The following is a 27,460-nucleotide window of genomic DNA, read 5'->3' on the forward strand; positions in this document are numbered from 1 at the left end:
CGTTCCTTGCACAATACAGACATTGGGGTAAATGTATCAAGGTGTGATTTTGCAAATCCAGCATTTTTTTTGAAGAGTTGAAACTCACAGTTGTATGAACCTGAGACTTCATGTAAAATCGCTATTTCCAAAATCAATAGAGATCAAACTCCGGACTGTTTGCCACTCTAGCTATGCAAGTCTCAAATATATGAAGCTGCGGTTAAGCAAACTCTCCTGAGTTTGCTTTAAAAATTTCTACATACACCACGCAGTATCCTGGCAGTGTGATTGCTAAACACATCACTGTTACTACCACCCCTGCCTATAGAGTCGGAGGTGCGGCAGCTGTCAAATGTTTAAAAATAAATAAAAGTTAACAAAAGAAAAAATAGCGTGGGGGCCACCACCCGAGCGCTATTAACCCTAGCGCTGCCAGCCTACTGCTGGTCACGTGAAAATAAGGGGGGAATTTGGCGTGGGGTTCCCCCCGATTTTCACTTAACCAGCACCAGGCAAGCCAGCCTGGGGTGGGTGGCACCATAGCTGGGTGACACACAGCAGGGATCCCCCTGCCATAATAAAAACCAACCCCAGGTTGTTCAGTGGTGGGCTGGATTCTCTAGGGAGTGAGGTCCGCTTAAAAAACGAACGCACCCCTCCTCTAGTGACACCCAGCCCAGTGCTGAAAGCACTAGGGCTCTTCTTACACTGCTGGGCAGTCGGTATAGGGTAATAACGACGATTATATAGTTAAAAAATCAAACAGACGCCATTTTGTTTTGTGGAATTACAAGTCACAGCCATCCCGGGCTGCCATAAACAGTGTGGGCATGCTGATTCTTGTACGACTACAAGCACCAGCATACCCATGGCAGCCAGGGCATGCTGGCACTTAGAGAAACGCAAGTGCCAACACGCCCTGACACCAACGACTGGCTGCGACCTGTAGTTCCACAATACAAAATGTTAAACAAACCACAACACCCTCTTAACAACCACACACTTTTAATAAAGATAATAAAACCCCAATAAAATCAATACACACCCTTTTTCATACCACATACATTTATTAGAAATAAGAAAACCCCAAAATACTCACCAATCAGATTTCTTCTACTTTCGTCACCAGCTTGTAATCCAAAAATACTTGAAAACAATGTCCATATAAATTTGTAACCAAAGTCCGTGCTTGATATGTCCCAAAGTATTTATAATTCCAAAGTCCGTGCTTGATATGTCCCAAAGTATTTGGGACATATGGGGTTCTCTTATTTTTAATAAATGTATGTGGTATGAATGAGGTTGCCCAAGAACTTAGGCATATACACGATTCAGGGCGCCCAAGAACTTCCAGCAAGCGCCAGGACAATCTCCTAAAGTAGATTCAGCTGCAGGATCGGGGCACCACCAGTGTAGAGCTTGTTCAGGAATGGCAGCAGGCAGGTGTGAGTGCATCTGCACGCACAGTGAGGCAAAGACTTTTGGAGGATGGCCTTGTGTCAAGAAGGCCAGCAAGGAAGCCACTTCTCTCCAGCAAAAACATCAGGGGCAGACTGATATTCTGCAAAAGTTACAGGGATTGGACTGCTGAGGACTGGGAAAAAGTAATTTTCTCTGATGAATCCCCTTTCAAATGGTTTGGGGTATCTGGAAAAATGCTTGTCCGGAGAAAGGTGAGTGCTACCATCAGTCCTGTGTCATGCCAACAGTAAAGCATCCTGAGACCATCCATGTGTGGGGTTGCTCCTCAGTTAAGGGAGTGGGCTCACTCACAATTTTGCCTAAGAACACAGCCATGAATAAAGAATGGTACCAAAACATCCTATAAGATCAACTTTTCCCAACCATCCAAGTACAGTTTGGTGAAGAACAATGCCTTTTCCAGAATGATGGAGCACCTTGCCATAAGGCAAAAGTAATAACTAAGTGGCTCGGTGATCAAAACATTGAAATTTTGGGTCAATGGCCAGGAAACTCCACAGACCTTAATCCCATCGAGAACTTATGGTCAATCCTCAAGAGGCGGGTGGACAAACAAAAACCCCCAAATTCTTACAAACTCCAAACATTGATTAGTCAAGAATTGGCAGCCATCAGTCAGTATGTGGCCCAGAAGTTGATTGAGCAAGCCACGGCGATTTGCAGAGGTCTTCAAAAAGAAGGGTAAATACTGCAAATATGGACTCTTTCCATAAACTTAATGTAATTCGGTTTGGTTCATTAAGGAACTTAGGCAAGACATTTCTTACTTAAGGCTCCTGGACAAAACCATATTAAAATGAAAAGGGTGAAAATAATTTTTCTATTTTGCACTTAAGTTAAATACTGACTGTTTTTTCATTTAGCACACAAATATCAACTTTAAATTTCAGTGTACAAATAAGCCATCAAGTATTTGTGTGCTACATGAAAAAAAACAGCATGTATTTAACTTATGTGCAAAATAGAAAACTAATTTTCCTCCCTTTCATTTTAACATGATTTTGTCCAGGAGACTTAAGTAAGAAATTACTTGACTAAGTTCCTTAATGAATCAGGCCCATTGTCAATAAAAGACTTTGACACTTATGAAATGCTTGTAATTTTATGTATTTGAATTTCACTACATCTGACAAAAGGTATAAAGTGATCAGAATATATAATATTCTCCATTCACCTGGAATTTCTTGTATTGATGTAATTAATGACACACGCATTTCATGATTTTATTTCCATAGACCCGTTCCTCTGTTTTACAAATATCTTCTGACTTTTATTTTCGTCATTGAGGAAATAAATAAAGACCAGACAATTTTACACAATGTTACTCTGGGATATCATATATATGATTCATGTTCTGATGCACCGAAAGCTGTAAAAAGTGTCCTAGAGATTTTATCAGGACCAGGAAAGACAATTCCAAATTATTCCTGTATGCAACATAGTAAGTTATCTGGGATTATTGGAGATCAAACTTCCATAACAACAGTACCCATGGCACAAATATTGGCGGTATACAGATACACACAGGTAAGTTTAGCCATCTATAATTAATTCATTATAATTAATTCATGGTTGGTGGATTGTTGAGTTCAAGGAAAGTCGTGTTGGTCGACTAAAGGGAGTGTGGAGAAAAGGGTAAAATATATACATATGGACTGATGCATTATATTTAATTTAACTATTTTATGTTTGTACTAAATCTAGCTCAGTGTTTGGGTTTATACTGTATGGCTAATCATTTTCCAGCCTTTATTTAATGGATATGTTTTTGGTCGACTCTCAGTACAATGGGCCATGAAATTAATTCTCTGTTCCACGTTTCACAAGATGTGTTTGGAGACAATTTCAAAACTATCAATGTATGTGCATTAGACTCAGTGGTAATAATTTCCAAATATATCCATTTTCAGTCTATGATAAAATAAAATAACATGAGCAGCTGACAGAATGGACCCTAGGGTGTGTATGTATGTTTGTGTCATGGAGATTTAGATTGAAAGTTTCAAAGGGCAGAGACTCATGTGAATTATTACATAGTCTCTGTACAGTTCTGGGTAGTATAGTGGCACAATATAGATAAATTATAATAATATTGTACAGAGTGCGGACAATAAATTAATATAGATATTCAGAGAACTAATATAATTCTAGATGAATATGGCGCTATGCATATTCACAATGTTTTGGGGGCAATGGAAAGTTCATATCTGCTCCTAATGGACACTTTTTAACCTTCTTTCTCTATTTCATAATTTTAGATGATCTATAAAACTGTATATATGTATTTCTCTGTTCTATAAATTGGTTTTATTTTGAATAGATCAGTTATGGTGGAACCAACTATGCTCTAAGCGAACGAAACCTCTACCCAACTCTTTACCGTATGGTACAAGGTGGCCAGGTCAGTTATTCTCTGCTATCAAATCTGATCAAGTTCTTTGGCTGGACATGGGTTGGCGTTATAGCTTCTGATAATGACAGTGGTAATGATGAAATTCAGCTTCTACAGCAATATCTGACGACCAACAGCATCTGTGTTGCCTACATAATAAAGACAGCATATTCTACATTAACTGTTCAAGATGAAATTAATAAAGTAAGAATTGATATTATTAGAAAATCATCTGCACAAGTTATAATACTCTGCGGGACGTATTCTTCATATTTTGCTGATTTTATAGCAGCTATAAGAGGTGTACTCAGTGATAAGACACTGGTCTTTGGTCCAACATTTGCCTTAACCCCATTTCTTTTGGAACATAACCGGGAAGCATTTAATGGCAGTTTGATGCTTCAACCTGATTTTCTGCTCACACTGGATATGAAAAGTTTCTATGACAGTTACCAGCCCATAAATCACCCAGAAGACAAGTTACTGAGCCATATCTGGTTGGCTAATTTGAATTGTTTGTCAAGAGATGAAAAAAGTAATAACATGTACAGCTGGATATATAAGAAATCACTTCACAACTGTTCTGGGACGGAACATGTATCAGATTTTATTAGTTTTCAATGCCAAGGACTAACTGATCGAGTATATACAGCGGTGTCTACAATGGCTCATGCTTTACATAATATGCACATGTCCCTGAGTGGGCAGTTCCATGAAAAGTTCCCTACTTACTATGAGTATAAACATCAGGTAAATCATTAATGTACTGTTAGTATTACACTCATTTTCAGTTTATGTGATGTACAGATGTAGTTTTAACAAAGGGATATCTCAGGTTATGAGGGGCTTGGTCCTGTGCCTGGTCCTATATCTGGGAGCTATATATCTTCTTCTGACCTGTACCTTCTTCAGCTCTGTATTGTGTATTGCTAAGTATAGGTATCTCCCTGTGCGATTATGAATGGCAAACTATCTGCTGTTAGTCACAATGTATTAGAGGGCAATTAAACATGTAAGCTGCATTATCTCCTAGGAAGCTGCCCCCTTCCCCTAGCCAGAGCCCCAGGGTTTGTTGCCTCCAGGGGTCCTCCAGTTTTTACATTAGCAGCATCTAATATTGTATGAATATAGATCTCTCTTTTAATACATATTGTATCAAGATAAATTTTAAAAATGTGATACATAGTGAGTTCATAAAGGGATTTTATTTTGTCCTATAACATGTGGGATTTAGACCTGGATCTGTATACTTCATCCCCGATAATAAATGAGACAAAATTAGTTATATTCATTAGAAATTAGTAAATAAAACTAAACAACTCAGTTGAAAAAGGAAAACATATTAAGCATTTAATTACAGATATAGCAGCCACATACAAAGTGCCTCAGCAGCACCTTAATTTAGTTTTATTATTATTATTATTATTATTATTATTATATAACTAATTGAAATTATGCTAACCCAACCTGTCACAGTTGGAGGTTTAGACTGGGGTTGTAGGAGAGACCAGGGGCTAGATTTACTAAGCTGCAGGTTTGAAAAAGTGGGGATGTTGCCTATAGCAACCAATCAGATGCTAGCTATCATTTTGTAGAAGGTACTAAATAAATGAAAGCTAGAAACTGATTGGTTGCTATAGGCAACATCCCCACTTTTTCAAACCCGCAGCTTAGTAAATTTAGCCCCAAGTGTCTTATGTACTTGCCCCTCCCCTTCTACTCCTTGCTGTTTGGAACAGTGCATGCTCTCCTACCTACAGCTGTTTCTGTACTCATTTCCCAATTCATCTTCCAACTTAGTATTCTCCAATTCTTACCATGCACACTTCTCTTCAGGGGTGTAAAAATAGGGGGTGCATGGGATGTTGTGTCTACGACCCCCATCCGAGGACACTTCCTCCCCCTGAGGCCTCTGTTCAAAGTAGATGGAAGGCGTCTTCTAAGCAGCACATGGTCCTTGGGCAAATGCACAGGACCACGTGTGTGCAGAAGAGGCCTCCAGCTCTACTTTACTTAAAGTCTGGGAGTGTATAATGTCCAAATTGTACTGTGGGGATCGGCAATGCACTGTTCTGCTTCTCTCTATTTTTGCTTTTAACTTTGCAGCCTTCCTGCTGGTCAATGAATTCTCTTAATTTGTACTCAGTCTATATATATGTATCAGTCTACACCACTTTAGCTCATCCCAAATGTATTTTTTTTCTATTTCTCTATTGTGTAGATTAAAAAATCACACTCCATACCCACTAACATTTAAAAAATAAAACAAATCAAGAACTCAATTCAATCATTCTTCATGTGAACTGAATTCTCCTATCCTCCAAGCCTCAATCAGTAATCACTGTGGGCAGGTTCATAATCTGATATACGTCCGTTTGCGTAGCGTATATATTGTGTGAAATAGCAATGTGCATGCCCAAATATGGACCTTATGCCAATGAACGCAATACGTCATGACATGTCCCAGCAGTCCTTTCTTACCCAACCCTCTCCCCCCTCCCTGCCCACTCTGTCCCTTTTCACACCCTCCTCTGTGGTTGCTATCTCCTTTCTCCCCTCTCCATTTGCTAGCTCACCCTCCTTCTCTTACTTCACTCTGGTATTTGCAGATGAAGTCCATACCTTTCTCTCTTCCTCACCCCCCTCCACTTGCCCACAGGACCCAATCCCCTCCCACCTCTTCTTCTCCCTCTCTCTTGAGACCTGCACCCACCTTGCCCACCTTCTCAACCTATCCCTCCCCTCTGGAATGTTCCCCATCTCTTTTAAGCATGCTCTTGTCTCCCCCATACTCAAGAAACCGTTCCTTGATCCTGCCTCTCTCTCTTATTACCGCCCAATTTTGCTTCTTCCTTTTGCCTCCAAACTCCTTGAACAGGTTGTCTAGTACCGTCTCACCTCCTTTCTCTCTTCTCACTCACTCTTTGACCCGCTCCAATCCGGTTTTCTCCATCTCCACTCCACCGAACCTGCCCTCACTAAGGTCACTAATGACCTTCTCCTCACTAAATCCAAAGACACTACTCCCTTCTTATCCTTCTTGACCTCTCTGCTGCCTTTGATACTGTTTACCATGCATTTCTTTTGCAAACTCTTAAATCTATAGGCCTCTGTAACACCCTCCTCTCCTAGTTTTCCTCTTACCTCACCAACTGCTCCTTCTCAGTCTCTATACATGAATCTATCTCCCCCTCTTCCCTTACCTGTGGGCGTTCCCCAAGGTTCTCGCTCTACACCTCCTTCCTTGGTGTTTTCATCCGATCTTTTGGCCTCCAGTACTACTTCTATGCTGATGATACCCAAATTTATATTTCATGCCCTGACATCTCCCCTTCCCTTTAGGCTTGTGTCTCCTGCTGTCTCTCGGTGATCTCATCTTGGATGTCCCAACGATTCCATAAACTCAATATTTCCAAGACTGAACTTATCATCTTCCCCCCTTCCAGGACTCTCCCACCTCCCTCCCTCTCTATTTCTGTTAACACAACTATTCTCGTTTCTGTACCTCAAATCCGATGCCTGGGGTCATCCTTGATTTCTCCTTCAAGCCTCACATTCTGTTCCTCTCAAAATCCTGCTACTTCCACCTTCGGAATATATCCAATATATGCCCCTTTCTTACCACGGAAGCCACAAAAACCCTTGTTCACTCACTTGTAATCTCTCACCTTGACTACTGTACCTCCTTCTCTCTGGCTTACCTGATTCTCACCTTGACCATCTTAAGTCTATCCTCAATGCTGCTGCCCACATGATTTTTCTCTCCCGTCACTCTTTCTCTGCTGTCTCCCTCCAACACTCACTACATTGGTTCCCTAATTTAAACTCCTCACCCTCACCTTTAAAGCTTTTAATCAATCCTCACCTCCCTATATCTCCAATCTCATCTCTACCTACATTCCTAGCCGCCCCCTCCACTCTGCCTGTGACCACCGCCTCACTACTTCACTGATCACCTCTTCCCACTCCCGTCTTCAGGACTTTGCCTGGACTCCTCTCCAGCTGTGGAATGATCTTCCACATTCCATCAGGTTAGCATCTACTCTCAAAGGCTTCAAGCGTGCCCTTAAGATTAATTTCTTTATTCAAGTCTATCAGTCCTCCTCCTAACTCCCTTGTCCTGGCTCTCTCCCCCAGTTAGAACCACCCTATTTGTGTCTCCCCTTTTCCTTTAGGATGTAAGCTCTCAGGTCAGGGCCATCTTTCCTTGTGTTCTCCTTCTACTATTCCATCACCCTCTGTACCTCTTGGTCTGCTTCCCCAGCCCTGTTTTCTCAAGCTTTGGCCTACTTCTTGCTGATTTCTACCATCACTTTCACTCATTGTCCCAGAAATAATTTGATTTGCATGACCATTTTACGTGTGTGTGTGTGTGTGTGTGTGTGTGTGTGTGTGTGTGTGTGTGATAAAGTGTTTTGACCAGGTGTAATTACAGCAGGTTGTGTTGATTGAGATGTTTGGACAGGAGCAGGATGGGCTGGCATGGGAGCACTCTACTGAAAATTTCTTCTGTTGATATCATTGACAAAAATATGAAAGCTTGTAGACATGGCAATACTTGCTGCTGCCACCTGTTGTTGCGTCACCAATATTTCATTGAAAGTGACTTGCCCATTGAGAAGTTCTTTGGACTGTTAAACTTGGCGAATTGACAATGAGAAAATGGATTGACCATAAATATTTTGATTAACCAAAATTTAGCGCTGATTTTCTAGCAAAATGTCAGTTAGTCTATCTCGCTGGACTGGCTCCAGTTCACTTTCTTGTTCATGATATTCTTCCTCTTGTTGAGTCGCTTCTGATAAAATTTCTGAATTTAGATCTTGGATTCTATGCAGGGTTCAAGGTTCTGCTTTGCAGAATACATAGTGGCTTTTGACAAGACAAGGGGGAAACCTAAATTAAAAATTATAATAATGGAACCAGTCGTGAAGATTTTTGGTGGGCGTGTTGCTGATTCGACCGCGGATTAGACAAGTTCCAGGGCTCCAACTGAACGCTGAATGCTGAGCCGCGGTACAGCTTCAGGAGAGAGTGACCCACAAAATTATCAAAGAGAAAGGGATAGTAGTAGGTGAAGGGTGTAAGTATGAAGACACCGACTTCCTACTTTATATTACCAGAATCTTACTCTGTAAGTCAGAGCATGGAGGTACGCAGCCACACTTATTTATAAATAGGAAAGGCAGAAGGAGAAACAGATGGCAAAAGGGCAGTCAAAGCACAGAGACACGTTGTTACATCAGTCAAGACAGAGGAAAAATAAATTATAAAAAGGATTTATGTGTCCTAACACCTGCTATGTCCGGATTAATAAAGGCCGAAGCATGGGCATATAGTGATGAGGCTCCTGTAAAGGAGCACGCATGAGGTGACCTAAATCGCTGGAGGTAGCAGTAAGGTGTTGACTATTCTTTTTCAGTAAAGAGGCTGTTTTCTTTTATATGATGAAGCTGAAGTGAAATTTAAATTTCTAGATATGCTATAATATTTGCTTGCAGATGGGACAATTACAGAGAGAAAAAAAGACTAGAAATTAATGTTTATGTCCTGATATCTGCTGTATTTGCATGGTTAGAAGTTGGAATAAAGTTTGAAAAAGGGAACTGGTGAAGAGGCTTAGAGCTGGTAGTAGGATACATAGTAGGATAGTAGGATACTTAGAGCCTTAGAGGTGGTACTAGGATACATAGTAGGATAGTAGGATACTTAGAGGCTTAGAGGTGGTAGTAGGATACATAGTAGGAAAATAGGATACTTAGAAGTTGTAGAGGTAGTAGTATGATACATAGTAGGATGGTAGGATACTTAGAGGCTTAGAGGTGGTAGTAGGATACATAGTAGGAAAATAGGATACTTAGAAGTTGTAGAGGTAGTAGTATGATACATAGTAGGATGGTAGGATACTTAGAGGCTTAGAGGTGGTAGTAGGATACATAGTAGGAAAATAGGATACTTAGAAGTTGTAGAGGTAGTAGTAGGATACATAGTAGGATAGTAGTATACTTAGAGGCTTAGAGGTGGCAGTAGGATACATAGTAGGAAAATAGGATACTTAGAAGTTGTAGAGGTAGTAGTATTATACATAGTAGGATAGTAGGATATTTAGAGGCTTAGAGGTGGTAGTAGGATACATAGTAGGATAGTAGGATACTTAGAGGCTTAGAGGTGGTAGTAGGATACATAGTAGGATAGTAGGATACTTAGAGGCTTAGAGGTGGTAGTAGGATACATAGTAGGAAAATAGGATACTTAGAAGTTGTAGAGGTAGTAGTATGATACATAGTAGGATGGTAGGATACTTAGAGGCGGTAGTAGGATACATAGTAGGATAGTAGGATACTTAGAGGTGGTAGTAGGATACATAGTAGGAAAATAGGATACTTACAAGTTGTAGAGGTAGTAGTATGATACATAGTAGGATAGTAGGATACTTAGAGGCTTAGAGGTGGTAGTAGGATACATAGTAGGATAGTAGGATACTTAGAGGCTTAGAGGTGGTACTAGGATACATAGTAGGATAGTAGGATACTTAGAGGCTTAGAGGTGGTAGTAGGATACATAGTAGGAAAATAGGATACTTAGAAGTTGTAGAGGTAGTAGTATGATACATAGTAGGATAGTAGGATACTTAGAGGCTTAGAGGTGGTAGTAGGATACATAGTAGGATTGTAGGATACTTAGAGGCTTAGAGGTGGTAGTAGGATAGTAGGATACTTAGAGGCTTAGAGGTGGTAGTAGGATACATAGTAGGAAAATAGGATACTTAGAAGTTGTAGAGGTAGTAGTATGATACATAGTAGGATAGTAGGATACTTAGAGGCTTAGAGGTGGTAGTAGGATACATAGTAGGATAGTAGGATACTTAGAGGCTTAGAGGTAGTAGTAGGATACATAGTAGGATAATAGGATACTTAGAAGCTTGGAGGTGGTAGTAGGATACATAGTAGGAAAATAGGATACTTAGAAGTTGTAGAGGTAGTAGTATGATACATAGTAGGATAGTAGGATACTTAGAGGCTTAGAGGTAGTAGTAGGATACATAGTAGGATAGTAGGATACTTAGAGGCTTAGAGGTAGTAGTAGGATACATAGTAGGATAGTAGGATACTTAGAAGCTTGGAGGTGGTAGGATACATGGTAGGATAGTAGGATACTTAGAGGCTTACAGCTGGTAGAGGTGGTAGTAGGATACTGTATATGACTCTCCTTTTCAAGCAAAAATGTGTTTCCTTTGACACTGTGAAGTTGGAATAAAAAGGGATATTTATTGGTAGTTATTCAATTACAATGAACAGGGCCATTCTACTTTAAAAAAAAAAGCATTTACAACATCATGAGAAATATTTCAGACTATTAAAAAAACATGAAAGAGGATATCAGTGAGACACAACTGAGCTGAAGGTTGGTGAAAGATTGTATTTTTTTTTTTTTTTTTTAAATTTTTATTTTTGGGAAAGATTGTATTTTAAGAGGTGGAAGTTGTTATACGCAGACAGGGTAGTTGCACATTGGATGGACAGACGTCTATATGCTGATGAGCTGATGCATGATAACAAGACAAGCTGATATATTGCGAATGGAAATTGATGGGGTAAGCACCCAATTGCAGATCTTTTTGGCTGCTGCAGACAGATAAGCGACATACTTGAAAATATAGGGATTGTAATTCTTTTGTTGAAAAATTATAAGACAACACTAGCTAATTGAAAAACAAGGAAAGAAAAGAGAAGTTGTGTATTTGTAACTATGAAGAGTGATGTGTAAAAAAAATAGTTTTGAAAGATAAATGGAAAAGTACTATTTAGAATAAATCATATATACGAGTGAAATCAGAAGAAAATCTATATATACTGGAAGTTAAAGAAGATAAAAGATCATATGTATTTATACAGATATAAAAAATGAATGATAAGGTGATTAAGAGACTTTATGGTTAATAAGTCTTCTTGAGAAATTATTGAATGGTATATGGAAATGTATTATGGGAACACTTATCTCTGTGATACAATATTTTAGAGAAATGGAAAAATATGTTGCAAAACAGTCTAAACTTGGGCGAGGGGGCATAATACAAAATCTAAAAAAAAATCAATTGGGACTCAAGAACAATCTAATTCCCCTTCAGTATCCATGTTAGAAGATACGATAGATACAGTAATAGACCCTGTAAAATATAGTTCAAAATAGATTAGAAGAGCACAAAAAATAACAGAAATAATTTCAACATTATTAGATCAAAAATTATCAGGTCTCAAAATGTCAATAGACTCAGCTTTAACACAGATAGCTAACTACTCCTACAGTATAACTGGGACAGAACAAATAATCTCCAAAATACACTTGTGGGTTCTCACGAAGCAACAATTAAAGCCCTACAAGAAAAATTGAAGATCTAGAAGACAGAAACAGACAAAATATTCTAAGGGTTATTGGTTTGACGGAAAAGGTTAAAGTTAAAGAGTTGATGAAAACTGTTTCTTTATGGCCACCCACAGATTTAGGATTAAATACAAACAAAAAACCTATAATTGTTGAAAGAGTACATAGAATAGGTCCTGAAAGACAAATGGAACAAAGTAGACCAAGACCTGTTATAATGAAATTATTAAATTCTGCAGATAAATTGAGATTATTAGAAGAACATAGAAAACATTCAGAACTCTCTTATCAAGGAGGTAGACTCCTGTTATTTCAAGATTTCTCTTATCAGGTGGCAACAAAAAGGAGGGAGTTATCACTGGTCTGTAAAGAACTGTTTACTAAGGGAATTAGATTTGTGTTAATATATCCTGCGAAACTAAGGATCATTCATAATGGAGAAGTGATGTATTTTGATACTCCAATTTCAGCTTAAATATTCCTGGGGGTAAATGTATCAAGCTACGAGTTTCCAGCAGGTTTGAAAAGTGGAGATGTTGCCTGTAGCAACCAATCAGACTCTAGCTGTCATTTATTTAGAACATTCTACAAAATCATAGCTAGAATATGATTGGTTGCTGTAGGCAACATCTCCACTTTTCAAACACGCCAGAAACTCCCAGCTTGATACATTTACCCCCTGGTCTCAAACAGACAAAGCCCACAAAACGAAAGAAGAAGATAAAAAAGAAGTAAAGGAAATGTTATTGAGTATGGATTAAATGATTAATAACGTAGATTTTGACACAATATGAGAGGTAAAACAACACATATGGATGTACTAATAAAATATAATTATGATAAAAATAAACTGTGTAAATATCAAGAAATTAAGGTTTCATTAAGAATAAAGTTAAATAATCCGCAACTTGGTCAGCTGCAGAAATCTCTTTTTATGATTTATTACATAAAAAATGAGAAAAAATAGAGGTTGCCACGGATAAGAAAAATAGATATAATATATACATTTAATGTATATCACTTGCACTGTTTACTATGACATTTTTATTATTGCCGTTTAACTTTAAATTGGGATGATTGAAGTGTTATAAAATGTTTTACACAATATAATACAAGATGGACGGTGGAAGAAGTTACCACATAAAAAAAGAAGTAAAATAGAGATTGCTATGGATAAAGGAAACAGATACTTTATATATATTTATTTGTTGTATACAAGTTTTTATAGCACATTTTTTTTGTATCACTATTCCTCTTGTTGGGCAGCACGGTGGCTAAGTGGTTAGCACTTCTGCCTCACAGCACTGGAGTCATGAGTTCAATTCCCAACCATGGCCTGTGTGGAGTTTGTGTGTTCTCCCCGTGTTTGCTTGGGTTTTCTCCAGGTGCTCCGGTTTCCTCCCACACTCCAAAAAAAACATTCTAGTAGGTTAATTGGCTGCTATCAAAATTAACCCTAGTCTCTCTCTGTCTGTCTATGTGTATGTTAGGGAATTTAGACTGTAAGCTCCAATGGGGCAGGGACTGATGTGAATGAGTTCTCTGTACAGTGCTGCGGAATCAGTGGCGCTATATAAATAAATGGTGATGATATTGTGGTTTAATTAATGAGATAAGGTAAAAATGACATAATAAATGGTTATATAAAGGAAGTTTTTATATGATAAATAATGATTGTAGTTAAAGAAGAAGAAGAAAATATTAGAGCTAAAGAGGAGATAAAATTTCTATCCTGGAATGTAGAAGGGTTAAAACAACATTAAAAAGGAAAAATATAACACAACAACTTAAACGTTTTAGACCAGATGTTGTTTTATTACAAGAAACACATTGGTAGGAGGGAGACCCTAATACTTAGAAATATAACTAGATTGCAGAATAAAAAGAAGCTTCCTACAAAGTCAAAAAAGATGGGTGTTAATACTATTTAGCAAATATATACAATATACTATTGTTGATATAAAGATGGACAAAGAGGGAAGCGTTTTATTGATAAGATTTATAATTGAATAGGAAAAATATACTATAGTCAATATTTATGCACCTAATAGTCCCAATCTATCTTTCTTTATAAAGGTGTATATATAACTATACAGAACATAATGCGGAACACAAACAAGATATTCATTTATTCTGGGAAGCATCTAAACCAGTATTAATAGGTCATGTTATAGCTTATGTAGCACTTAAAAGGAGAACTATTAACCAACGTTTATTTGCTGTGAATCAGGAATGAACTAAAGCATATGCGGATTTTATAGATAGAAAACAATCAAGTTAATATGGAAATATATAATCAGTTAAAATCTATATATAATACTTTGTGTATGGAAAAGGCACAAAGAAATATTGAATACCAAAGGAATACATTCTATTGATGGGGCAGCAAGCCAGGGAAACTGTTGGCAAATATAGTAAAGACTAAAAAGTCCCCTAAACATATAATAGCTATTAGAACTGATACGCAAAAAAAATTCTTACAACCTCAAAAAATTTCTAAGGCATTTTTAGAATGTTATAAAAAATCTGAGTAGATAATACACAAAGTGGAATCAATTTTTTACAAGAGGAAAAACTAAGAAAATTAACGGAAATAGAATGAGATAATACTAAAAGCTCCAATTACGGAAATAGAAGTTTAAAGACTTATAATGTCTCTGCCTAATGGCAAGGCATCTGGAACAGGTGGTCTAGGAGCAGAATACTATAAAATACTATCTAGACATATTACTGCATATTTGACAAAACTATTTAATTCAATAATAAGTGGAAATCAAGCACCAAAAGATGCTAAGTTTGCAGGAATGATTGTTATTCCAAGATCAAACAAAGAACGCAATCTATAAATTAAATGGAATTAATTTAGGAGAATCTATAATGGAAAAGGATTTGGGAGTGCTCGTAGACAGTAGACATAGCAATAGTGCACAATGTCAAGCAGCAGCTGCAAGGGCAAACAAAGTATTGGCATGCATAAAAAGGGGCATAGATGCAAGGGTAAGATGGTAAGACCTCATCTTGAATATGCAGTACAGTTCTGGGCACCACTCTATAAAAAAGATAATTTGGAACTAGAAAGGGTTCAGAGAAGGGCGACAAAATTGATAAAGGGTATGGAGTCATTAAGTTATGAGGAAAGGTTAGCCAGTTTAGGCATGTTTACTTTAGAAAAGAGGCGTCTAAGGGGAGATATGATTACTATGTACAAATACATTAGGGGTCAATACAGAGAGCTTTCATGGGAACTTTTTTGCCCCAAGGACCATACACAGGACACGCGGTCATCCCCTAAGGTTAGAGGAGAGGAAATTTCACAACCAGCAAAGGAAGGGGTTCTTTACAGTAAGGGCAGTCAAGATATGGAATTCATTGCCAGGGAAGGTTGTGATGGCAGATTCAATAGATATGTTTAAGAAAGGGTTAGACAAATTTTTAGCGGAAAGGTGTATCCAGGGATACGACCGTTAATTTAAAATAAAGGATAGTAGTGGATATAGGGTAAAAATTGGATTGCAATAATGAGTCTGGGGGGATTTTCAAAATTGAAACAGATTGGCGGTTGCTTACTCTGGATTAATTTCAAATATAAGTGCAGGATCCAAAATAGGTTGAACTTGATGGACTGGTGTCTTTTTTCAACCTCATCAACTATGTTACTATGTTAATTGATATAGTCATACAGACCAATATCTCTATTGAATCAAGACTTTAAACTTTTATTTTAAATTATAGCTTCTAGACTACAAGAGATATTGTCTACGCTTTTACATCCAGCACATACCAAAGGTAGACATTCTGATAATTATGTCAGACACTTGATATTGGCAATGTTTAAATCTCATCAATATAAAGAAAAATATAATATAATAATAAGTTTAGCTGCAGATAAAGCTTTTGAACACATAACATGGTCCCGTTTGAAGAGGATATTTAAGTTTTAACACTCTGGCTCCACTTTTTTAAACATTTTTAGAACATATTATCAACCGAAAGCTTATTTGACTATCAATAATAGAAACACTACAACGTTTCTACTGAGTAGAGGCACAAGACAAGGGAGCCCTCTACCACCTCTTCATTTTAATATAGCTTTAGTTCCACTGTTGAGACATCTGAATAACATCAGTGATTGGAAAGGAATAAAATTTGGTATAAAGGAACTTAAAATATCAGTGTTTGCAGACGCTATCTTACCTTATATACATGATCCAAAGGAAGCTATACCTTTTATAAAGCAGAAACTATTAGAATATGAAGATATCACAGGCTTTTTAGTAAGTTACAATAAAACAGAGATCTCTTTCCAGAAGCAAGGAGAGGAGAGATTTTCCATTGAAATGGTCAAAAGGAACATTGAAATTCTTAGGTTTAAATATTCGGCCACATCCATCACTGCTATATGCAGAAAATATTTCACAAATAAGTAATAGAATAATATGGTATTTTTCACCTTGGAAAAATTTACCAATATCTTATTTAGGAAGATCTTATTAAGATGATAAATACAATATTTCATTCAGATGCTACCAATAATACTTCTTAAAACAGATATAAAAATTTTAAATAAAGATTTTTAGAAATTTGTATGGTCAAATAAATGCCCTAGAATGTCTATGATAAAACTACAACAACCCCTAGATAAAGGAGGACTAATCTGCCAAACATAAAAGACTATAATCTAGCAGAAAATTACAGATATGCAATTGATTGCATAAGAGGAATTAATATATATACCAGCAGGGTTATAGAACAAACATTTAGTTCAGAAACCTACTTAATAGCTTTGATACATAGTAATCCAATGGATCTTCAGAAGATATTAAAGAGAATCTGTGTGTGTGTGTGTGTGTGTTGGGCATTTAGACTCTGAGCTCCAATTGGGCAGGGATTGATGTGAATGAGTTCTCTGTACTGCGCTGCGGAATCAGTGGTGCCATATAAATAAATGATGAAGATGATGATGAAGATGATATACTCGGTATGTAAAGCATATAGACTAATTAGCAGAAGATTAAAACTCTCTGCTAATTATTTTTTCTAATTTCTCTTTTCTTACCATTAGTATTTAATCCAGAATTTCAAAATGGTCAAGCATCTAGGAATCTAAAAGAATGGAAAAATAAAGAGTTGAGCTTACTCTACCAATTTGTAGATTTTAATAATTTTAAATTATGGGATCTATCTCAATTGATTGAGAATTATCCAAATATAAACATATCAATGTTTACTTATTTTCAGGTAGGGAGTTACCTGTGCTTTGAATATCGGACCATTGCCAATTCAGAGTCTGCAGTGAATGTTAGCTGTCCTTGTCTGCTGTCCCCCTATTCCTTCCAAAGCATCCCAGTGTGCCTGTTGTGTATGTTCTGATCCCTGTGAGGTGAAATAGTGATATTTCTGCACCAGTATCTAGTAACGCTGTAGTTCTGTGTGGTTGTGTTTGACCTGGCCAATAAATTGCCACTGTCAGATAGGGCCTTCGATCCCGTGGCTTCATTAAAAAAATATTGAATATCAGTAGCTGCTGCTGGGATCAATATGGTCTGAGAACTTCCCACCTCCTCCCAATAACATATGTATTTGCTAACCTTGCACCTCCTTACTGAGAACAGTGTTAGGGCTTAGATGATTGAGGTGGGGCTGTGGGTTTTACAGGGGAGTAATCTTCATCACTACAGTAAGACTACATCACTAGTCGTCACATTCTTGATGGCGGCTAATAATGCAGTAGAAGATTAGTGACATGTGGATGTGAGACATAGAAAAAGAAGATGTCAGAATTACTCTGTGAAATTGATGATACCTGCCAGCAGTTGGCGCTACTGAGTACTGAGGCGCGGAGTCTAACACGCCCCTGGTTTTCACCAGGAACCCCCGCAAGGAGGTATGGACTTCGCTGCAAGGGACGCGCAGGTCGCGGCCCTCAGTATCAGCTGGCGAGGTAACAATTGTGGCAGCAGTGACAGCCCACCAGGATGCAGGATGGAAGAGTAGTCAACAAGCCGGGTCACAACCAGAGGAACGGATATAGCCAAATCAGAAGCAGGAGAATGGTCAGGAAGCCGGGTCAATACCAAATATCAGTCTAAGCCAAAATCAGGAACCGAAGGAGAAGTCAGGAACAAGCCGGGTCAGAATCCAAGTAACAGCAACACAGGAACAAACGCTGGAGCAAGGCTGAAGACCAAATACTCTGGCACTAGACATGTGTCAGAGGCTGCTTTATATACCCTAAGGTGCCTCCTGATAGGGTTAGGGAGATTTTGGCGGTAACACATGCTGGCTGCAGACAGGTAAGCAGAGATAGCGTCCTGCTGCTAAGCAACGGGACGTGGTTGCTGAGAAGATGGAGGTGTCCGTCTCCTGCACCAAGTGTCAGTGCGGAGATGGCGCCTGACAGAAGATAGTCACTGGCACATTCTAAATCACTCGTTATTCTTTCTCTATTCAAGTATTACTTTATTTTCTACTTCACTAGGAATTTTAAACAAGTAAAATAATATTGTTTTTTTCCCATATAATACAATAAAAGTTAAATCTTGTTTACTCTCTAAGTGCATCAAAGCATGTTTTCTTGCACAAGTGAATATGATATCTGTTAGTCACCATGATTTCACCTCCCGGTGCGATTACAGAGAGACAATGAGAGGGGAGATGAGAATATACTTAGTGATATAAATACTGGTGAGGTAGTTATTTTGTCTTGGAACACAGTGAAATTCCTAGAAACATTGTTTGTATTCCACAGCTACATCGTTATATGAATAATGAGAGACGTCCTAATGGTGAACCGTTTTTTGATAAAAATGGAGATTTTGATGTACGGTACAAAATTGTGAATTGGAAAGCTATAGAAAATGGATCCATGATTTTTCATCATGTTGGATTTACAAGGAACTATCACAAGAACTTTTCTATCAAATTGAATAGCATTGTGTGGAAGAATAAAAACAATGAGGTCAGAGTAGAATATATTTATTTTATTTGGAAAATGTACTTTTATTTCTATGGAAATGTCAGTCATGTTTTGTATGGATGTAATGGAGACGTCTATAATCATTTCACTTTGACGGTTTAAACTGGGAAGCTCTTTGTGTGGTTTGTCTCTTCCTGTTGCTTCCAATGAATGTCCCAATCCTTGTCCAAGATTAAAGAACCTTACATATCAACTAGCAACCAAATCCTGAAGGCACCATGTGTCTGACTGTTGTCTCTTTCCCTAAAAAAGAAGAAAACAAAATCTAATGACTAAAAGATGCTGATGAACATCTAGAGCTTTCCTGGGTCTGATTATGTATATGATCCTCAGCTGCCTATTCCAGCTCCCTCACTATACTCACCATGGGACTGGGTCTGGTTGGCTCCATCTCTTGGATTTATATTCTTTTTATAGAGTAATATATGATTATTGAAGGAGTATTCACATTTAAGGGATGGTGAGAGCTCCTTGGAAATAAAACCGTAGTCAAGCTTATAGTCGATTGATGGTCAGGTGACCGGGTAAAGTTTATTAGGCCTCATCATTAGTTAATAACACCTATAAGACTATAGATGTTAATGAATTAATCACATTGAAAAAACATGTATATTAAGCCTAGATACAGAAAAGGGGCTCAGGTGTGTACAGATTAGGAACTATTGTCATGGAACACGAGAGCAGAAGGAAGATCCTGACATCACCGGTCGGTATATTATTATATAGCATAAGAGGAGAGATAAGACAGTGCTGGAGGTCGGGGAGGGTAGACAATATAATGATGGTGTCTCCCCATTACCTCGTTCCTCATGCGTAAATGCCATGAAGTTAAAATTGGCCAAGAGGGTGAAGATTTTTAGCCTAAAAATGTATACACTACATCTGTAAGATCTAAAACCTAAACAAAATGTGAAATATATGGGTATAAGAGTTCCGTGAGCATGCAGGCTGAGTTCATGGAACATTGAGGTGACTTCTATCATTCTTATACTTCACAGTAGGGGGTGCTTTATTTCTTATAATACACATTAAAATATTATTCACACACTAAAACATATTTGCAAAATGACACTAAGAAAGTGTAGACTGACAATGACATTGATGTGCATAAAAATACTCATTTACCCAAAAACTTTCCCTAGTGTGCAGGAGCACAGAAAGATGAACAGTCCATTAGAAAAGGATATCACAGGGATAACTGAGATGGGGAAGGACATAGGAATAAAAAGGGACAGAAACGTTTAAGTCCCAAGATACATAAAGAGGAAAAGTTATACAAATATATTATTACTATCGTATAAGTCACCAGTTAGACCACATCTTACATATGGGGAACATGTTTTTGGTTCCTCACTGCAACATAAATACAGGAGATTTACAGTTCAGGGGCAGGAAACCTGATTAATACAAATTGAATGGTAATATGGATCAATATATTTGTATAATAAACTTTTCTTACCAAGGACCATACAGAGGACGAAGGGTCATTATTTGCAAATAGAAAAATATCCCCGTGAGTATAGGAAGGAGTCCTTTACTTAAGTTATTGATTTCCTTATCACATGAGGGACAAATTTACAAATCAAATTGAGAAATCAATCAGATGACTTTCTTACAAAAAATGGTATCTGTAGCTATAACTAACAGACGACATTATGAGACTGATTTATTCAGTAAATTTATATGATTCAAATTTTGGGGGTCAAAAAGTGACAGACCACCCCCTTCCGGATAAATTGGTAACTGTCCCATTAGAAGAATTGTTTGTCCTACCTCTGTATTGATACAATTAGAACTTATGAAAGGTTGAACTAGATGGACTTGTGTCTAGATGATGATGTCTTAGTGTTCCTCTGCTGCAGTACTCAGTGTCAGAGCAGTGACAGGACATGAGAGGGGCAGCGTGTCTGTATAACAGAGTAAGACGTCCCTCTATTTTAGATATAGGTGGATTATATAATGTATAGTATATTCAATTTTAAAAATCACAGTAAATAATATTTCATGGATATTTTATTTATTTCTAGATTCCAAAGTCTCAGTGTTCAGAAAACTGTATTCCAGGGACCAGAAAAGTCCCGAGTTCTTCTATACATTCCTGCTGTTATAACTGTGTCCTGTGTTCAGAGGGAGAAATATCCAATGTGACTGGTATGATATATAAATAAATATGTTTTATCTTGTTAAATGACACATAAACATACATGTCTCTAACATTCAACTGTAGCTAATATCCAATGCAAATAAATATTTGATTAAAATAACTATATAAGATGCATGTCCCACTTACTAGATAATTCTGGTCAGGCAACTCTCAATTGCTGGGTTACCCTTGGTTCTTTATACATGTATAGAACAAGTTCAAGGTCTTACCTATCTATCTGGTGCCCTTTTCTGTAAGTGAGGACTGGGAACTGATAGCTGTTAGTATCAAGCAGGGGTGGGAGAAGGAATGGTGAAGACGTGGATGACAAACATCTTCTTGATTCAGTCCAAAGGACCCCAAAATATTCCAAAATGGCTTGAAAAATCTTCTGGGATTCAGTCCCAAGAATCCCATAATAATTCAATTGGCAGAAAAATCCCTAATGAAAGAACGAACTTTGTTCCTCCATGGAGGAACACACGAAGCAGAATGAAATATAAACAGGGGTCTGTTTATACTGTACAGGGTTTCCATTACAGCGTGGGAAAACCCTATACAGTATAAATTGTTCTGCAAGCACCATCATGCCCAGGCTGCTAATGGCAGCCCAGGCTCGCTGAAACTTGTAGTTCCACAAACTAAAATTGTGCTTTGGACTTAGACACACATTACACACATTTTATCACCCTCCACCCACTGCCCCAGGGGTATAGGAAGAGCACTAGTATTTCAGCACATGGCTGGCTCTTCCTAAATGGGGGAAGGGGCGGACAGTTTTCTTGTGGACCCCACACCCTAGCGAATCCAGGTCAGTGTTGAACAGCCTGGGGGTGGATTGTCATTATGCAAGCCGGACCCCTGCCGACATGTCCCACTGCTATAGTGCCACCCACACAGGCTAGTTGGCGTATTGCTGGTTGCTGTAAGATCAGGGGGGCTCCACACATTTCCCCCCCCTGTTTTTGCTGCAACCATAACTAGCCTTGTAGTAGTAGGGTTAATAGCAATAGGCGAGTAGACCCCAAATGTTGTTGTTTTTTTAAACCTATTTTCAAACACTCTAGAGAACTGGCGGATCAAACGGCTGTGATGTCACCTGAACCATAGGTTCAGCGGGTGCTGACAGGTACCTGCAGCACCTGAGTACTACAGAGGCCTGCACCCGAATTCAACAGGGCACAAATCATATGATCCATGGCTTGAATTCAGGCGTAAGCAAATCCAAAATATGGGAGTCATATTCTGATCGCCGGCTGCGCTCAGAATATGTGCCCTAATGAGATACACCCTACATGCTCAATAGTACCCAGTTGCCCCCAGGACTTAAGCACATAGTAGTAGTAGTCTTATCTATAGTGCAACCACATGACACAAGAGAAGTATGACATGGAGACACAATAAACTTAGTAGATGTCCAGAAAGTGCAGAAAATTATGGTCTTGGCAGCAGTTGAAGTCTTGGAAGTAGTTGAAATAGCATGATCAGGTCCACATAGCATGTTCAGTGAGATGGTTTGCATGCAGCATGGTCTTAGCCTAATCTCAGTTTTAAGAAAATCAGCAGGCATATAGGGCCTGATTCAATAAGGAAGTAAAAGCAAGAAAATTGAGTAACTTTGAACCTTGACAAAACCATGTTGCATTGGAGGGGGAGACAAATTTAAAATGTGAGGACAGATTTATAATTGGGGCAGAGCATGTCCTAGATCAACTTTAATATTCAGTGAACAAATAAGATATCAAGTATTTGTGTGCCACATGAAAAAACAACTAGTACTTATCTGCAAAATAATAAACTAATTTGCACCCCTTGCATTTAAACATGGTTTTGTCCAGGAGAAAAAACTTACTCATTTTTTTTGCCTTACTTTTCTTAATGAATCAGACCCATAGTTTGGTTAAGTCCAAACACAGTCTTAAATAAGTAGTCATCGTACAGCATAATCAGTGTTAGTTATCTGCAAACATATAGTGACATGAAGTGACAGATGACTGGAAAAAAAACCTTTAACCAGCACTGATGGTTGTGAAAAGTAGACTAATAAAGCCAAGAGCTAGGTGCACTCATTGCTGCTGGAGAATGATGTTAACGTTGGCACTGCTGGAACGGCAACAGTTCAGAACAGAGCAGCACCTCTGGTGGGAGTGTGTACTGCACCAAGTTTCAAAAATACCAGAGGCCAGGATTCTAAGTCCTGACACAGATATGTATCAGGGGAAAGTGTTAGTTAAGAGTGAAGTTAGAGTGAGTATCTTAAATCAATGATATTGGGAATCTGTGCACGGATTTTCAGAGTAGTACAGCAGATGTGGCACTGCAAGAAAGAAAAGCTAGTATTTAGGATAGATTATAGTGAAGATAGATAGCTTAGGGGATGGCCAGATATGAGGTTGCAGCAGTCATGGTGGGAGATAATCAGAAAGTATTATAAGGCTTTCGCAATGTCCTGAGTGAAAAAAGAACAAGGTATTGGATGTGTAGAGTGAAGATGAGGGCAGTCAAAGAGGACACTAAGAGAGCCTCTTGCAACCTTGACAGCCGGGTGCGTGTGCTTTGCATATTTATTAATTAACAGCCTGTTGAGGCTGCCTATGGCCACTCAGTTTGCTCTGTTTTGATTGGTCCATCTTAGTATATAAGCATGGAGTGCTTAACCTCCCTGCCGGCTATAGGGTCCTGTGTACCACATTGCTGACCAGCTCCTGTCCTGTGGATACTCTGTTACCTTCTATTTGATTCATGTTGTGGCCCTTGGCTTATTATTAGACCCTGCTTGAACACTGATTGTCCCAGGCCCGGCGCTCCCATTAGGCAACCTTAGGCAGTTGCCTAGGGCGCCGGGACCTGCAGGGCGCCGCTGACTAGATTTTCTAATCTAGTCAGCGGTTCAGGAGAGAAGGGCGGGGTGCCGCCACTGTTTTTCCATCTCACACTAGTGACGTCAGTGATCATGTGATAGTCTGTCCGGCGGCGCCTCTGAGTTCTCCCCTCCCCTCTCAGCATGCATCGCGAGGAGCAGCTAGAGGAAGAAAAGGTAAGTAACATTTAAATTAATTTTAATTAATTATTATTTTATCTGGTGAGCGGGGGTGGAGTGGGGGGTGAGCGGAGGGCGGGGGGCGGGGGCGGGCAGGGAGTGAGTGGCGGCGACGTTATTTTGCCTAGGGCGCCGTGAACCCTAGCACCAGCGCTGGATTGTCCATCGCATGGGGATTTAGATCGGATCCAGAGATGGTTTCTTGAGAGTAGGGTAGCTTAGTGCATGTTTGAAAGTAAAAAGGAAAGTGCAAGTTTGCAGGGATTAGCTTCATTTAGGAAAGCATTATGGGAGAGGGAACAGAGAAGATGGAAAGGAAATGGGTGGAGGCGACCTGTTGTTGGAGAAAAGAAAGAGAGGAGTGTGAAGAACTCATCCTCAGTAATGTTAAAGAACTTGGGGTGTACAAGGAAGAGGACAAGATGGTAATTTTGAGTTGATATATGTGACAAAAGGAGATTTCTTGATGGATAGTGCGACTTTTCCCTTTTAAGCTGATAGTGATGTTAAAAACAGTGTGGAAAGAATGAGGGGATGGATTTGGAGGGCAGAGAAATAAGTTAAAGATGACAAAGAGACAACAAGGATTGGGAGACTGGGTAGATATTAAGCATTTGAAGTAGGTTTGCTTGATATGTGAGAGGGCACAGTAATAAAAAGATAGAATACATTTGTAGTTTTGAGGAACTCACAAGAGATCACAAGAGGAAAGATGTGATTGGCTGGAGATTTGTCTTCTATGACTGCTGTCAATGCAATGTTGTAGAAAGCGACTGTTGTATCAAGGCAGAACAGTGTAGTAATAGGAGACAGATGTGGACAAATGAGGCTGAGAAGAGGATCAAGAGCATTTGGGTGTCATTGTGAACATGTGGATTGCGGTGCGTGGGGTGCAAGAGGAAAGGTGAGGAAGTATCTAATTAAATCCTTAATGTTAAAGAACATAGCAATAGCAAAAGCAGATATATTTAGTAAGGTGCTGACTGGAAACATTGAAATCAGCTATTTTGGATAATACACATATTTATTAAAAAATGACAAATTTGGCAAGGAGGATTCCTCAAAGTATTAGAATAGTAATGTACCTCCAGAGACATCTGAGATCACCAACAGGAATCTGCAAATATAGTTTCTTCCTACAACAGCTGTTTCGCAGCGGATCCTCCAGCTCTCAGTTTTAGGTCTCGCAAGTGTCAGCTGGGCACCATCTTGGATTTTTGGGCACATGAGCTCACACCCTCTGCATCAATGACAGCTCTCCATCCCCTCATTTACTGGGCACAATTCAAACCAGCTGACACAACAGTATGGTGTCATATCTTACTCAGACATTTTGTCCCCTTGTCACAAGTGTATTCCTGGTATTTTCAGCTACAGTTTATTCAGACATTTCTATCTTCTGAGGTGTCCTACGTACCAGCAATGTTTGGTACCTATATGGAGATGATGCGCTAGCAGCAAAGACCATACTTACTTGCTGGGGTCCCTAACAAAGACCTACTCCATGTTAAACTCCATTACAGGTAGTGTCAAACCAGACAGGTCGGATGGAATCCACAGTTCCAGTGCCTTTCCCTAACAATAGAATTCCAGAAAGAGAAAATGAACAACTACATCCATCACTATCCCAGAATGTGTCTATCTGAGGGAGAGAAGAACCTCACAGATGACCATAAAACAATTAACTAAGTAATCAGATTGTCAATGGGAAAAATTCCTGAATTTAGGGAAATAATAGAACAATATAGTAGATGTATTATTTGCAAATGACACAAACTATGAGCTATAAACCACTTCATAATAATTCATGTAGTTTAATATTGTAAGTTAATATAAGTACATGTTAGTAATCTCAGCAACCTACAGCTGTTCTGTGTGTTGTTTTATTTTTCCAGACAGTGAAAACTGCCTAAAATGTGGAGACCATGAATGGCCCAATGAGAAGAAAGATCAGTGTGTTCCAAAAGTTCTGGAATTTCTGTCCTACACAAATGACACAATAGTTGTCTTTATTTTAATAGCGTCTATTGTGTTTTGTTTTTTAACTTTTCTGATACTTATAAGTTTTATTTTGCACCAAGACACACCTATTGTGAAAGCCAATAACAAGAACCTGAGCTTCCTCCTCCTGGTCTCCATCATGCTGAGCTTCCTCTCTGTGTTCTTGTTCCTTGGACGTCCTGTGGATGTCTCCTGCATGCTGCGTCAGGTTTCTTTTGGAGTCCTCTTCACAGTAGCCATCTCTTGTGTCTTGGGCAAAACTATCATGGTTTACATTGCTTTTAAAGCCACCAAACCCGGATGTTCATGGAAACACTGGAAACTATCTAATTATGTAGTGTTGTTGTGTTCATCTGTTCAAGTGTTAATCTGTATAAGTTGGTTGACTATCTCTCCACCCTTCCAGGAGATGGACACTCATTCTTATCAGGGAAAGATTATTGTACAGTGTAATGAAGGTTCAGTTGCTGGGTTCTACTCTGTTCTGGGTTATATGGGAATCCTCTCAGCCAGTAGTTTTATTACAGCGTTCTTGGCCAGGACCTTACCTGATAGTTTTAATGAGGCCAAATACATCACCTTCAGCCTGTTGGTTTTCTGCAGTGTCTGGATTACAATGATCCCGGTTTATCTGAGCACCAAAGGGAAATACATGGTGGCTGTGGAGATCTTTGCAATACTAACTTCAAGTGCTGGACTTTTAAGCTGTATATTTTTCCCAAAATGTTACATTATCTTATGGAGACCAGAACTTAACACAAGAAGACATCTGCTTGAGAAATGAAATCATTTTCCCTGTTAAACAATAATAACTTTATAATATACCCATGTACTATAAAACATTAAAAGAATAATTTAAAAACGTACATTGTATAATTCTAATGGTATATTCAGTGAATCTGCACATAAAGGGCCGGATGCAGAGAGGGGTGTACACCTGTCTGCGCAGTGTAAAACACATAAAATTGCACTGTGCATGCCAACATAGAGAACACATGTACATGTGCACATTCAAACTTTGTTGCATCTAAATTTTTCTCCTCCCTATAATTGGAGGGGCAA

General features: G+C 38.6%; 1 protein-coding gene across 1 annotated transcript in view; it reads left to right on the plus strand.

The window, feature by feature from the left end:
• LOC142142551 (vomeronasal type-2 receptor 26-like) overlaps window positions 1-27,182 on the plus strand; it is a 42,282-nt gene extending 15,100 nt beyond the window's left edge. The window contains exons 2-6 of the mRNA XM_075200430.1: window positions 3,785-4,606; window positions 17,477-17,536; window positions 18,987-19,196; window positions 21,242-21,365; window positions 26,293-27,182. Coding sequence (XP_075056531.1) covers window positions 3,785-4,606; window positions 17,477-17,536; window positions 18,987-19,196; window positions 21,242-21,365; window positions 26,293-27,182 — 2,106 coding nt within the window. The remainder of the gene's footprint in view (window positions 1-3,784; window positions 4,607-17,476; window positions 17,537-18,986; window positions 19,197-21,241; window positions 21,366-26,292) is intronic.
• Window positions 27,183-27,460: the final 278 nt, after the last annotated feature.

Source organism: Mixophyes fleayi, chromosome 3, assembly GCF_038048845.1.
Source record: "Mixophyes fleayi isolate aMixFle1 chromosome 3, aMixFle1.hap1, whole genome shotgun sequence".
Taxonomy (NCBI): domain Eukaryota; kingdom Metazoa; phylum Chordata; class Amphibia; order Anura; family Limnodynastidae; genus Mixophyes; species Mixophyes fleayi.